The sequence below is a fragment of the Centruroides sculpturatus genome, unplaced genomic scaffold, assembly GCF_000671375.1.
Source record: "Centruroides sculpturatus isolate CEXI.00-Female unplaced genomic scaffold, Cexi_2.0 scaffold117, whole genome shotgun sequence".
Classification (NCBI taxonomy): Eukaryota; Metazoa; Arthropoda; class Arachnida; order Scorpiones; family Buthidae; genus Centruroides; species Centruroides sculpturatus.
Genome location: NW_019384308.1, coordinates 421087 through 437152, shown reverse-complemented (window position 1 = coordinate 437152; position 16066 = coordinate 421087). Strand labels below are relative to the sequence as shown.

At 27.0% G+C, this 16066-nt stretch overlaps 1 protein-coding gene across 1 annotated transcript in view; it reads left to right on the top strand.

Moving 5' to 3' along the window:
* The first annotated feature begins 6566 nt into the window (after positions 1–6566).
* The window catches only part of LOC111620008 (nuclear receptor coactivator 2-like), a 67302-nt gene continuing 57802 nt past the window's right edge, over positions 6567–16066 (top strand). Inside the window, exons 1-2 of the mRNA XM_023361850.1 lie at positions 6567–6636; positions 9648–9742. Coding sequence (XP_023217618.1) covers positions 6567–6636; positions 9648–9742 — 165 coding nt within the window. The remainder of the gene's footprint in view (positions 6637–9647; positions 9743–16066) is intronic.

The following is a 16066-nucleotide window of genomic DNA, read 5'->3' as shown; positions in this document are numbered from 1 at the left end:
GCGTTGAATTTTCGTCGATGTTAAGCCTAACAAAGACTATTGTATCGTTAAAAATTATTTTTTTATTTTGTACAAACAAAATAAATATATTGAAAAATATAAAAATAATAAAAAATTATACTTCAGATGTTGATTTAGTATCAAAAATGTAAAATATTTGAGTAGCCCAAGACGTAGCCAAAGATTGAAGCGCCACAGCACTGGCGAAAATTTAAATTTACCGACTGGAATTCTTTCGGATGATTGACTTTCGGAAAATCGACGCTCTACTGTACAAAGAAGTAAGGAAGAGTAATGATAATAAAAACTTGAATACGATCAAAATTAATCATACAATAAAAGTATTAGATGCATACACTTAATTTTATATTTTTGTTAAGTTATTTTTTTTTTTTTGTTAAAAAGTTTTGGGATTGAGGAATATAAGAGAATTAACAAATTACACTTTTAGATTTGTAATTGTAATTTTAAGTTTTATAAATATATATGTTTGTAATGTATATACAGAATATTCATATATTAATAGATATTGTAAATTAATTAATTATAAAATTTTTATAATATATAAATCCTTATATATTATAAAAATTCTATAATAAAGTTTTCCTTAAATATATGGCAAAACCAGAGAAAGTGTCAGTGGGTGTAAATATATTTTTGCTAATTTGTATATAAGATCATTTGAGTTAATGTCTTTTAAAAAAATTAAATTAAAACTTTACAGTTAACATAAGATTAAAAATTGGATAGTTGTTCCAAACTTGGAATAAAGTAATAATTTTTTTTTTATTTGAGAAAAGATGGATGGAGAATGTTTAGTTTGCAATATTAACATATAAACAAATTAAACAAACATTGATATATTTCATTTGATTGGCAAATATGTTTTGACATGGAGCAGATAGTCTTTAATTTGATGAGTGAATTCTGAAAACAGTTGCTGAATTTATTAATCATGCTTTGCCAAGGCAAATACACTCGATGTCAGAAATAGTTGAAACAGAGTCCTAGTTTTGCTTTATATATCTAATGAAAAGAAGTTATAAACATCACTGCTCTGTTATCATCACTAAATGATATTGTAGTGTAATTTTTGTAATAATATACAGACATCTGAACAATGTTTTTATAGCTGTTTTACTAAATGCTTAATGTGTTTGACCTGAAATATTTACATTTGTAATCAATAGAATCCATTAAGTTAATCTCCAACTTCATTATAATCTGCAAATAAATAAGTATACATTTTAAACATTTTCCAGAAAGATCTTTTATTTCCAGAATCACATTTTATTATTTGTTTTTATTTATTCATTTCTATTAAACTAGATGAAATTTTTATCCCCAATTTTATACTTCAAACAAACCTCATTAATGAACATTAAATAACGAAATAACAGCTTTTAATTTTGTATTTATTTTCTTTTAACTTGAAGATTGCTATGCAATTAGCCAGAAATATTAGTTTGCATTATAAAATGCTTCTAGCTCTTACTATAACTGAATAATTGTGGTTGCATTTTCTTGTTGAAAACTAATACAGAATGTAAGTTCAATTGTAAATATTTAAATAATTATTAAAATACTGGCAAGAATTTTAACTTGGCAAACTTATGTTTCTAATTTTTCATGTAAGAGTTTTCATGAGAATTGCATTAGGGATTATAAACTAAAGCAGCTGGGAGTTGAGCTATCTATTGAAGTATAGAGAGTTTACTGTTAGTGGTTGCACATGTAAAAGTTGATTTGATGCTGCTATAGTCATTAGATATATTCTTCTAATTAACATCCAATACATATTAGCATTATTTCATGAATTAAATGTTTTAAATATTATTTAAGTTTAAACAAGTGTTTTCTGTTTTCTTCTTTGTTGGCCAAATTCAAAGGCAGACAAATTAATTCCTTTTGCCTTAAAGCATGTGAAAGTAAAGATATATTGTTTTGTTTTTTGGCTAGAGACCTCCTCTGTTTGATAATCAGAAACTTAACAAGGTCCAAGTAGACAATATACATATAGAAAAATTAAATTCTAAAATTATAAGAAGTCCACTATTATGTAACATGATTTAAGGAGCAACTATATATATTTGAAAAATCAACAGCAAATATGATTAAAGTGCTTGCTTTGGAAAGAATATAAATTTTTGTTGATGTTTATGACCACATTCAGGTTTTCAAAGTAATACTTCCTGTGAACTTATAATTTCGTTAATCAATATATTTAAATTTGTCTTGCATAAACTGTATTTAAAGCTTACTTAGAGAGAAATGTAAACTTCATGCAATTGTCAGTTGTCAAATAGATCAGAGTTTGTTTCAAAATGATAACTGGAATTCAATAAAAACATGGAAATTCATGACCCAAAATGGATTATTTATTTATAATAATATCTTCAGCATCCTTTCTAATTAAGAGTAAAGTGTAATAAAGTAAGTTTTTATTTGGTTTCAAATACTTTAAATGTTTGAACATGAAAATCAACTAATGGTAAACTGTAATAATAGAAATAAAAATCTATATATATGTTACTGTGAATGACCGATATCTGGCGAATGTCAACATTCTCCGGTGAATATCAGTATTCACAGTCGTTTCGTGTATGTACAAAATATTTGCTAAATATCATTATTTCTCACTTACACCAGTAAATGTCGACATTCAACGTGCACTGATGGTGGTGAGTGTTGAATAAAAATATTTTTATTACATATTTATTGTAATAAATTTATTAACATTTATTACATTGTTAGTCTTTGACAGTAACATAAAAAAAGGTTCAAAAAGAGATGCTTTATGTCAATATTTTGGTTTTGATCTAGAAAGTTGTTTTTAACAAACACAAACTTTCTACTTTATTTAAGTAGTTCATTTTTGCCAAATTGATGGAATTGAACTTGTTTTCAATGAATTTTTCAGTAATATTGACAGGTATTTCTTTTATTCAAATATTTTCTGTATATCTTTTAATTAATATCACTAATCCACAGTATTAGTGATATACTGTAGATTAGTAATACTGGTATAATAATTCCAGGTTTGCATATAGTCTGTATCTTGTAATATTTTCTCAGATTAAAAATAACATTGTTTCAAATGTAATTTACCAGTTAATTTTTTTTTCTTAATTAATGAGAAATATTCAGGAAAGTTAAGATAGTTTCATCAGAAATTCAAACATTTTCATTTTCAAATTTCACACAGTTGCATGCAAAAACATTAAATTTCACTATGCAGCAAAAACAGTTTAATTGCAAATGTTTTCAGCTTTTTTTACAGACCATTTTTAGGTAAATATTTACTTCATTTTCATTTTCAAAACTTGTAGATTTTAATTGTCTATACAATCCTTAAAGGGTGCTTTATATATACAGTAGTGTGTCGTTTATCCAAAAGCCAGTAAACCGAAACATCGGTTAACCGAAAGCGTTCCAGTCAGCAAATTTAAATTCTCACTAGTGATGTAGCACTGCAACCTTTTGCTATGTCTTGGGCTACTCCAATATTTTTTTCNGGGGGTCGCCACCTCTTCATTCGGAGGGTAAATCTTACCATTCGGACTTTAACAGAGCTGTAGAACATATTGATAGGAACAAAAAAGTCAAAGGAACCGTGCCTCATGGAAATTTGTAAAGAACACCCACTAGGAGGCATCCCGAGCTACTAGTTTATTATGAAATACAAAAGCATTGTATTGTCAACTTAAGTTAGTTGTTCTCAATTGGTATATCTCAAATGATGACTGCACTATGAATATTATGAAAGTATATTTTAAAATTGATTTGTACAAAGATTTATTACATTCACATTAAACCTAATAACTAGTTTAGACACATAGGGGAACAGTTATTATTGTGTATAGATGTTTATAATTTAAAATATGTCAATATATTTTGTGCCAGAAAATTTTAAATGTTTTACAGCAATGATTCCCAAACTTCTTCAAGTCACTGTCCCTTGGTTCCATAAACTGATACCTAACACCCCTCCATCTGTACTCCCCAACATTCCCTAATCCATTTTCTCTTGTGAGAGAAAGGCTTGGAAATATTCTTTAAAAAAATTCTATGAACCTCACACTTTGGTACCTTAACGTACAGTATGACCCTGCTTAACATGGAGGATATGTTCCTAGATGACAAAGTGCTAAACGAAGCAGCATTAAATGAGGTCATTTTGACACAGAGTAAATACGGAAAGGGGAATATGTGACCAAAAATAAACAGATTTTACTTAAAATTAAAGTTATTTTTACCTTAATTTGCATAATAATATATGTTAAATAGCGCACAGAAATGTAAAGTTCATTTTTTGTGATGAAGATCCTGGTTCTTCTGAAATTCTTGTTTTCTGCGATAGTCATGTAGTTTCATTTGTTGCCTTTTTTTTCCTTAAACAAATATCAGTAGTAGGAGATTGCATCCAAAATGCTTTATCTTGCTTTTGCACTCCTTTCAAAATCTAGATCATTCGCTACAATTTGTCAAAAATTCTGATTATCGTACCAAACTTTTACTAAGGAAATCTGTAGAGAAATATTTTGGGTTATTTGTTTTCAGAATCACTATTTTCCTGTTCTACATGGATTCCTTGTTTTGCCTTGATTTCCATGTCATTTTTCATTCAAGTTATCAATGACAACTTGAAGGTTGTCATTGATAAGACACTCACCAGAAACTCACAAACATCAAGACCTGTTAAAATCACAATAGGCTTTCCTTACACATTTTCATCCATTTAAAAATGGACATCATCAGGTATACTATATCAAAAGCAGAAATGTCTTTGGGATTTTAACTGGTCATGGTGTTTGTGAGTATCTTCACTAAGGTTTATTTACCTAGATTATTATTTATCTTAAATATTTGTATCAAAAACAGAATGAATGAAAATTAATTGAATGTAATTATTAAGAAATGTTCTTAAGGTAATAATTCATATTTTGTATATTTATAGTAATATGTACTTCATTTGATGTGAGACAAATTATTGGTTAAAATTAAAAATCAAAATAAAAGCTAAAATAAAAAACAATTATTCCATAACAACAAGTATTTTTAATTTTTAGTGAGATTTCTTGTTGCAATATGCCATCATCTATACTAGTTAATGAATATACTAGTTCATAAAAATATTAATTTTTCAAATATTTAAATCTTAATATTTTTATATTTCAATAATTCTATATTTCATAATCAGATGATAACACAGTAATGATTAGGCACAGACTAAATGTAAAGCTGGAATTATTAAATCACTAGTCTACAATACCTTTTACACATTTTCAGCAGTTACCCAACATTGCAAGATCCCAAGCACTTTGGATTTTGTAGTGTTGGGTGACTGCTGGAAATGTGTGAAAGATACTGTAGATTAGTAAATAAAATAACTTCAATATTGCTAAGTAAGGAATAATCATTAAAATTTTTTTAAATGACTATTCCACATAGCCACCATGAGAGTGACATATTAGCTCCTTCCAGATATTTCACTATCTGTCTGCATATATTTGGTAATCATTTACTGTTTGACATCTATTACCTGTGAGCATAACTCAGATAAAATAGATATGAAAAAGAAATTATGCTGTTATTCATTCTGACAACAGTTCTATAGGAATAAAACATAAGAAATCTACATTCACCAGCAGTTAATCTATATATATATAACCCATTCAACGGGTGTCTGTCCCGTAACCGTTTGATAACAGACACTAGAGGCGCCCCTATCGTGTGTCATATTTCAAACATTCAAATTAACAATTTTAATTCTTATTTAAATTAACAATATAAATTTTTATTATTCATTTGGCCAATAAATTATTATTTGGTCAATATAACAATATAAATAATTCAGTATATTTGTAAGAGGAATTTATTATTTCAGGGGCTTATATCTCTCGAAGGGTCGAGTAGGGGTATGGTTCCTTAGGCTGTATTGTTAATACAGGGTTTACGGTTTGGGAGGGTCGCCACCTCTTCATTCGGAGGGTAAATCTTACCATTCGGACTTTAACAGAGCTGTAGAACATATTGATAGGAACAAAAAAGTCAAAGGAACCGTGCCTCATGGAAATTTGTAAAGAACACCCACTAGGAGGCATCCCGAGCTACTAGTTTATTATGAAATACAAAAGCATTGTATTGTCAACTTAAGTTAGTTGTTCTCAATTGGTATATCTCAAATGATGACTGCACTATGAATATTATGAAAGTATATTTTAAAATTGATTTGTACAAAGATTTATTACATTCACATTAAACCTAATAACTAGTTTAGACACATAGGGGAACAGTTATTATTGTGTATAGATGTTTATAATTTAAAATATGTCAATATATTTTGTGCCAGAAAATTTTAAATGTTTTACAGCAATGATTCCCAAACTTCTTCAAGTCACTGTCCCTTGGTTCCATAAACTGATACCTAACACCCCTCCATCTGTACTCCCCAACATTCCCTAATCCATTTTCTCTTGTGAGAGAAAGGCTTGGAAATATTCTTTAAAAAAATTCTATGAACCTCACACTTTGGTACCTTAACGTACAGTATGACCCTGCTTAACATGGAGGATATGTTCCTAGATGACAAAGTGCTAAACGAAGCAGCATTAAATGAGGTCATTTTGACACAGAGTAAATACGGAAAGGGGAATATGTGACCAAAAATAAACAGATTTTACTTAAAATTAAAGTTATTTTTACCTTAATTTGCATAATAATATATGTTAAATAGCGCACAGAAATGTAAAGTTCATTTTTTGTGATGAAGATCCTGGTTCTTCTGAAATTCTTGTTTTCTGCGATAGTCATGTAGTTTCATTTGTTGCCTTTTTTTTCCTTAAACAAATATCAGTAGTAGGAGATTGCATCCAAAATGCTTTATCTTGCTTTTGCACTCCTTTCAAAATCTAGATCATTCGCTACAATTTGTCAAAAATTCTGATTATCGTACCAAACTTTTACTAAGGAAATCTGTAGAGAAATATTTTGGGTTATTTGTTTTCAGAATCACTATTTTCCTGTTCTACATGGATTCCTTGTTTTGCCTTGATTTCCATGTCATTTTTCATTCAAGTTATCAATGACAACTTGAAGGTTGTCATTGATAAGACACTCACCAGAAACCTGCAGTAACTCCTCAATATCCTGTTCGTCTACATCTTCTAGCTCTGCTGTATCAATTACGTTGAGTTTGATCAACCTAACTATACAGCGATAGTCTCTTCTTGTTGAGAATTCTTGGATAACTTCAGCCATAACTTATTCCACACTTCGTTCGTGCATTTATCAGTTAATTCTTGCCAAGCAAAGCTGATATTGTCTATGGCATCCATGATATATTTTTTCCAAAATTGCACAAAACAAATGTAGATTTAACAGAAATACAGCACTACAACGAATTGCCACATTTTGCTGATTGGTTCGTACTCATAAATAATTATATATATGAATGAATAAAATGTAATGATAATTTAAATTGACGTAAATTTTGAGCTTTTTTTTTTTCCTCCTTCTTCTTCTTCAAGCAAATGGTTGTATTGAATCAGAGTTAAGCGGGGTTGTACTGTAGTTAGTTTTAATATCTTTAGATATTACAGAGTACCTGGACTGGGGTACATTAAAACAAATGCATGGGATGTAATTAATCAAATATAATTGGTAACTTAGAATTTTGTATGATTTAATAAAATTTTCAAATCAATAGATTTTGTTTGTGTACACATAACCTATAGGGATGATGCAGAAGTAAGTTTACAGTTGAGTATTTAAAACAGAGTTTATTATTATTTTAATAATGATAATGTGTATGTCTTAATTCATAAGTAAAATTGTAAACCTACTTTTTTCTCACCCTGTTTATATCCAGGGTGTTAAAAAACAATGAAAAAAATTTAGAATTTATATGGTGGATAGTATATGCTGTAGTGAACTGACATTTGGTATTTGAATGTCTTCTCCAACTTGACAGTGGTGGTTTAATTAAATCTACTGAAAGCATGTTTCATATTAAATTTTTGGGTTTTTTTATTTATTTACTGTTAATATCCAGTACTGAGTAAAATAACATTAGTAATAATATTCCAGAAATGGTTCAGTTTGACCTATTAACAATTGACTTACTGGCTTTTGTGTGTCACATGATATGAATAGAGAGGATAACCTTTTCGTTGATATTTGCAGGTGTTCCACATTTCCATGCATGTTTGACATCATCATCTTAGAGTTGTGAACTCTCTCAAAAATTCCAGTTCTTTGTTGGATTATCTATCTCAGAAATGGTTGAGTTTTCAATTTACATTTAATAAGGTTGGTTTTTTTACTCAGTATGGTGTTTACTATATACCATATAAATGCTGAAGGCTATTTTTAGCACTATATAACATCCTAATTGTCATGAAATAAAACATTTTCAAAAAATTGCTTTGCTAACAATTTTATTGAATATATTAAAATGCAGTTAGACATTGAGAAATAGTCTATAATTCAAATATATAGTAACAAAACATGTGTGTTTTTATTTTCACGAAAGCTTTACTGATACATAACAAAATCTTGTCTACAATAAAGTAATTTTAATGATTTACTAAGTATACTACATATGATCTTACCCTTATTCTTCATATGAGGTTAGCAATATCTTTCCTTATACAAAAGTTGTTGATAAACCGTAAAAAGTAGCTAAAGTAATTTTTTTCTGCCACCAAACCTTTCTCTTCACCTGGGGTTTGGATGGTTAGTGCAATCAACCTTTTGACAGGAATAAACAATACATTTGATATTTTATGCCGTCATCATTGGTAATCTGACAAGATCCAGTGTGTTTAGCAAAAGCTAATCATTACCAGTAAGGTGCACTGTATTAAGATTCAAATGCAAAATAAGATAGATAAAATTTTTATTACAGTTATCAAGTAATTTTTTTTCTTTGCTAAAATGTATTTTTTGATAATTACAAGATTTTTATTTCTTGTTGTACTATAATTGCAAGATTCTTGTAATTATAGTACAACAAATTACATTACATTATGTATACTCTCAGTACATACTGTGTTTTCTATCTAGTTAATATGACGTCATGAAAGAAACCAGTGATGATTCACTAAGTATTGGATGTTGAATCAATAAATTTATTTTATTTGTTTAGACAAATCTTATCAAGCTTATTCAAATTTACATTTTCACAAACTTTTAGGATACATATGGTAACTAAAAGCCAAATGATCTGCCAGATTTTTATCAGGCTTCATTAAGGCTAATGAATGATTTAAAACAAAGCAATTTAGTTAGAAACAATCTACCCAAATTGCTTTGTTTCAGATTATTCATTAGCCTTAATGTAGCCTGATAAAAATATGGCATATTGCTTGGTAATACTAATGTATTAGGTTACGTGTATAGTTATATAACTAAAAACCATTGAAAGTTCCATAATCCAATAGTTACATCATAAAAATCAAAACTGTCTATGTAAGACAGTAGATAAAATATGTTTTCTAGCAAGTTAAATCTCTCTTGTATTAAATCAGCATGTCTGTTGATATCATATTATAAATTGATTCTGTAAACAAATATGAATTTTAGACTGAATAGCTTATTAGATGGATTTGTTGTTGTTTGCTACATTATTGTATTGATTTTTATAGAATCTGGAGAAAGTGATGAATTACAACAAAGTGAAGTCTCTTCCAGTAAACCTACAATTTTGGCAAATGATGTTTTGGGACCATTGTTACTTGAAGTAAGTTATATTTTAAAATATATAACATTTTTATCTTTGTTAGAAATCTTTTATGATGATTGTTTTTGTATAGTGAGAATTTTAATTATCATGTATACAGAGTGGGCCAAAAGACATTTTAATAAGTTTCTTTTTAGCATTGTAATGTACACTTCTTGGAGATTTTTTTGGCCTAAACATGAAAGATAACATCTTTTAAATGATCCCCATTTTCCTCTTTACAAAGGCGAGCTCTTTCTATGGTAAAGTGACTTTTGGCCCACCCTGTACGTGTTACTTTTTATATGATATAATTATTTTTCAGTTTATTTTTATTGTTATATTCTATTTATACTCCATTTATACTTACTTTTAAATGTGAATCATCATTAATCAAAACAATTTATATATTTTTCAAAATTAACTCATATTTCAGTAATGAGACAATTATGCCATAAATAACTTCATATATCAGCACATTCAAATTTTGGAAAAATAAAATGACTTTAAGAAAGTTAAAAGTTGGATATGTATTTTAATGACAATATTCAGTACAATTTGTAATGAGAAAATGTTATGTATTCTATAATTTTTATGAATTTCTTATTATGAATTTCAAGTGACATTTAATACAATGATTAAATAATGTGTAAAAATTTAAAAATTTTTACACATTATTTAATTATTTAAACACTTTAATATTTATGAAGTATAGAATTTGTTTATTATGTATAATATTTTTCAACAGCATATTATTGTTTGAATGTCTAGACATTCAAACAATAATATGCTGTTGAAAAATATTATACATAATAAACTGTTGAACAAGTCAAAACAGCTTAAATCATTATACATTGATTTAAGCTGTTTTGACTTACTTATTGATCACTCAATACTATATTGCTTTAAATAAATTTCTGAATAATTATTATTTACAATCTATGATCATTTAAAAATTCTAATTATTAAGTACAAGTCATTTTAATTTATAAAATTATTGTAGTTAAAATTAAAGAGATTTTTTAAAAAATTACATTTAATTTGAGATGACTTGTAAATGTTTAAAAACATTTTTAAGTTGGAAAGAAATTTTTTGGCACTATTTACATCTGGTTAATCTATAATGTCTATGCATTATTTTTTTAATAATTTGTTGTTGATCAGTTTCAATTTGATCAATAGTTTTAGATTTTTCTTCGTTGAAAGTCCAAAAGGTTCTTAATAAAATCTGTTTTTTATTTTTTTTTTTTATTTTGATGATATAAATTTAGCAATCTACTTTAACATATTGCAAATTATTTACTCATTAAGTTTTCCTTCTCTGTAATTTTTGTGTATTTGATCATATTTTTTATTTTTTTTTTATTGCTTTCTATCTCAGATAACGCCAAAATTTAACAGCTTTCTTTCCATCAGCAATATAAACTACTGTTAACTCAAAGATTATTGAACTTACCCAATAACATCATCATGAATTGATGTCAAACTTCCTATATTTAGATTTTAAGCATTTTGAAAGCTGTAATTTAGTCATTTTTATTATTTTTTACATTTTCGTATGTTTTTATTGAGAAAATTTAATTGTATGTTTTATAGAAGCAGATTTTTTTTATGCTTTTATGCCACATTGCAAACTTTTACATTTATGGACATAAATAAATTGTAAAAGTGTGGAATGATTTCAATTATCTTTTTACTGTTTATTGTTAGAAATTGTTACTTTAAAACCATTCCAATAAATAAAAAATTTTCAGAGAAGAAAACAAATTAAATAATAACATGATCAATATTTATTTCCATGATGATGAATATATAGATACAAGTGTCTTAGGTTGAACGGTATTTAGATTTCGTTAAAAGATATTAGATCAAAATTGGATAAGTGACAGAAATTATTTTAAATTGTATAGTCATATGAAAATGGTTTGTATATAAATTTGCAATATCCATTTTGTTTATGCATTGTGTGTATATGCATTAGACATTATTCACAAATTTCAGTTGTAGAAAATTTGACAAAACCTTTAAAGGTGACAAAAAATAAAACACAATGACACAATGAGTAATTCTACAAGTATTTGTGGAATTACTCTCTTCTTTTTCTTTTATGGACCATGCCCAAGTTTTTGTAAAGTAAATAAATTAGACTAATAAAGTTAATTAATTATCATATTTTCAGTACTGATTATAAAGTACCATTTTAGTACACAAATAAGAAAAATTTCTTAATAATTTTCAATTTTTTTTGTCTAAAATTTCACTGAAATATAGTAACATTTTTTACATAATTGTACATAACCATTTATTGTCTTTTGCTGTAGAATTATGTTTCTTTTTCTTTTGTTTTATTTTATGTTTTTTTTTTATTTCATTTGCCTTCAGTAATAATAGTAGTATTCATTTATTCATGATGAAAACTAAACTGAAACATATAACAAGTGTAATGACTAGTTTTCTCTGTAGGGAAACTAGGTACTAAAAGGTTGGCAGTTAATCCACTAGCTTGTATTATATTTAATAATTAGAAATCAATTAATTTAGAATGCAGCAAGCAAGCAACCTGTATGGTTATATCCTCTAAATTAATTGGTCTGGAAGCAAAGATCAGATCAGAAGTTGTTGTTGTGTAATTACCAGAATTTCTGCATGGTAAACAGAAGCAAGATCTGTATATTTCTATGGTCTGTGCACTTCCCTCTAAATGAATTAATGACTACACTCTGCAATAGAAGTTTACAGCTGCATCTACATATAGAAATGTAGAATAGCCTAATGATTAAATCATACTTTTTGATTTATGAAGGTTCAAAACTTAGTTGTGTTTTTTTTTTCATAACATGGAAAATCTACTTTAGAATATCATGACATAAGTACAACATAAAGTATGAATTTATTCTGTATAATAATAAACAACAATAATTTATCATAGTCAATCCTGTAACTTGAATTTCTAACCTGCTTTTTTCTGAACATCCCATATAAATAAAAAAAATTTAAATAATGAAAATAAAATTAAATAAAACACTGTTTTAAAAGAAATTTTAATAAATTTGATTTTATTTTGTTTCTTTTGAACAATACACAATACCAGCAGAATTATTTTTATTTATTTATTTTTTAATAGACACATTTCAGAAAGCTTGATGAAACATATTTTTCCTCCATTAACAACATTAGACCAAAAAATAAACTATTACAAATTATTTACAAATTGTCTATTATATCATCATAATAAATACATGCGTGCATGTTTTATCCAATGGCATAAGTAGGGACAGAAAATCAATAAAAATTTATTTCAAGGGACCTAGGCGAACATCGTTTTTTACTTTATAATGAAATAACTTATCTTCAGATTGGGAATAGACATGGTCTTGTCTTCTAAATAAAATTTTGTTCTCTCTTATCAATTGTCCCCATATTTTCAAGAACTGTCTGAACTTCAAAATTTTTTCAACCAATTTTTTTCAACCAATTTTTATATATTTGTAGTATCCACTTTGGCATCCTAGGACAACATACTAAGGCATGACCTGATGTCAATTTTACAAAACTTTAAACAATATTTAAATATATATATATATATATATACAGACAGTAGATGATCCTAAACATTCATAAAACATCTTGAAGTTTGAACAAATAAATACTAATTTTTTGGTGTTAACGGAGGAGGGCGCTTAATTAATTAAATTAAGCCTCTATAGTTCCCCATGGATTTGCCCATGTATACAGATCATAAATGTGAAAAAAATGTTAACAGTTTAAAAGAAAGAAAACAAACATGATTAGATCTTTACTTTTTAATACATTAGAAAGCTACTTTGTGGCAAGATGTGACTGCAGTATTAACTGCTAGGACAAAATTCTTTTACTTATCTCACTAGATGAAAAGTATAGGACAGTGCACAGACCAGAGAAATATATAGACTTTGGCAAAAGTTGTGGGTTTGACTTCAGCTTCAGATCAATATTTTTTTTATTTTTTTTCTTTCAGAATATTCTAGACTAGTTTCTCTCAAACAAATATTTAAAAAATTTATTTATTGATGCATAAGTTATGCTTATGCTTCAAAAATAAGTGTTTGTCACTAAAACTAAGAACTAAAAGAAATTTTTGAGCATTCAGATAAGAATTTTCAAAATTGTTAGCATTAAATAAATGGCGCATAAAAATTATATGTTACATTGGAAAAGGAAAAGTTATAAAAATATAGAACAATTGCCATTTTGATGTCTGCATGCCTTAAGGATAAGTTATTCTGGATTTTTATTCAATTATCATTTTCTGATAATTTAAACACTTGACACCCAGACAAAACAAACAATAATAGAATATTTTTATATACCTAATTTTAACAAACTGGGCAAGAGTTTAAAATTAAAACTCTGTAACAACAAATAGATGAAAATCCAGAAAAACAAATGATTTTAGTCTACTTCTAAGACCTCCTTCAGGTTATAATTTTCAGAAGTGGAATACCATAGGCTTTCTGGATTTTCATCAATCTGCTGACAGAATCTCAAGGTTAGTGTGTTTAATTCTACATAATTTTGTTTAGTGAAAAAATTAGCTTTACAATTATTTGTTTTTTTATTTCAAACCTTGGACAATGATTTAAGATTTATTAGTATATATTATTTTTTTTTAAATGGGAAGCAGTTACTTGAGCAATAATGAACTTCTTTTATTACAAAATGTAATCCATGGATCAAAACTAAGTGATAAAAAGCTTTCTGTTACTTTTAATGTGGTTTGATTACACAAAATGTGGCAATTGAAATTGCTGTTGTTTTATATTCATTTAGCAATGATGTAATAATACTACAAATGTCCTAATTTTCTGAAAGAATACTTTTAATGTTCTTAATCACAAAAATTACATCTGCATCCCTTGGATGAAAATAATTGATACCATTTAACAAAGAAAAAACATCATTGTTAACAATTTTTGAGTAAATAAACATGCAGATTAACTTGACTCAACATAAAGATAGGGAATCTAGGGATATGTAAATTATCTAATACTTATAAACCTTCCATCTTTGTGCTGGTTTTTAGATAAGCATAGTTTGGAGCTGAGCTTCCAGAGAATGCAAAAGACAGATTATTAACTCATTGCAGGAAGGAACACAAGTTGCAATAGTGTATGGACAAGTACAAACTACTATATTAACTTTGTGAAAGAAAAATCAACTCACTGATCCAATAAAAAAGGGGAAAAAAGCTTAAGATAGAAACAGGAGTGTACATTGAAAGATGGCAGGAAATTATATAGAGTCTGTTCTAATCATTAATGATATTAAAAGAATTAAATCATTAGTGGGTAGAATTTAGTTAATATCAGTGATAAAATGATGGTAAGACTGAGATTGATGGGCTATAGTTTTTAAAGGCAAAGGTGAAACTAGCTGTATTAAAGAAATAGTCATCTACCAGACTGAAGTGGAGAAAAGCATACAAAAAATAGACTGATGAGGAATGAAATGTGTTCCATTATGTAGAAAGCATTTTATTTTAGGAAACTGGCATTTATAATATTATTACATCATTGCTGTATGCATATGATACGATAGCAATTTCAATTACATTTTTCTGCGTATCCCAACAATTTAAAACTAAGAGAAACCAACACTTGATTATCAATTTTTGTCCATGAGTTACACATAGACATAGTGGTAACTATCATTTATGAAGAAAATGAAGTTATTCTTCACTAGTTAAATATCTTTCAGATATAAATTTGGATGAAATTACTATTTCATATTTGATTTGCTTTTTACTGTAGAATACTTCATAATTACAAAATGTTAAAATATATTTAATGAAAATTAATATTATTTTAGAAATTTTTATATCCTGTTTTTGTTTATTCATTTTTCATCTAAAATATGATATGTTCTTATATGTTTGCTAGCACTAACGAATGCCAATTCTATTTCTTGATGTTAAGAAGTTTTGTGATAAAAGTTTGAAAATTATTCATTGAGATGTCACAAATTTTGTCACTAAACTGAGAGAGAGAAGTCTAGAATTATTTGTTTGTAGCGTGTTGTTCTACTTTGAACTGATATCATTATTGAAAAAATATAAGCATTTTTTTTAATGGAATTTGAATAGTATGCATTATTAAAGTTACATTGTATTATGGACAATTGTTTAGTTAAATATAACTTTTTTTTTTTTTTTGAAATATTAATTTAAATACAATATTTAAATTTCACATACATAAATAAATTTTTGATTTGTTAGAAAATTATTCAATTCATTTTCCTTCTGTAGCTGATGTTAAATAAGTTTATCATGTAAAATTATATGATTTATTATTTAATTGATGTATTTAT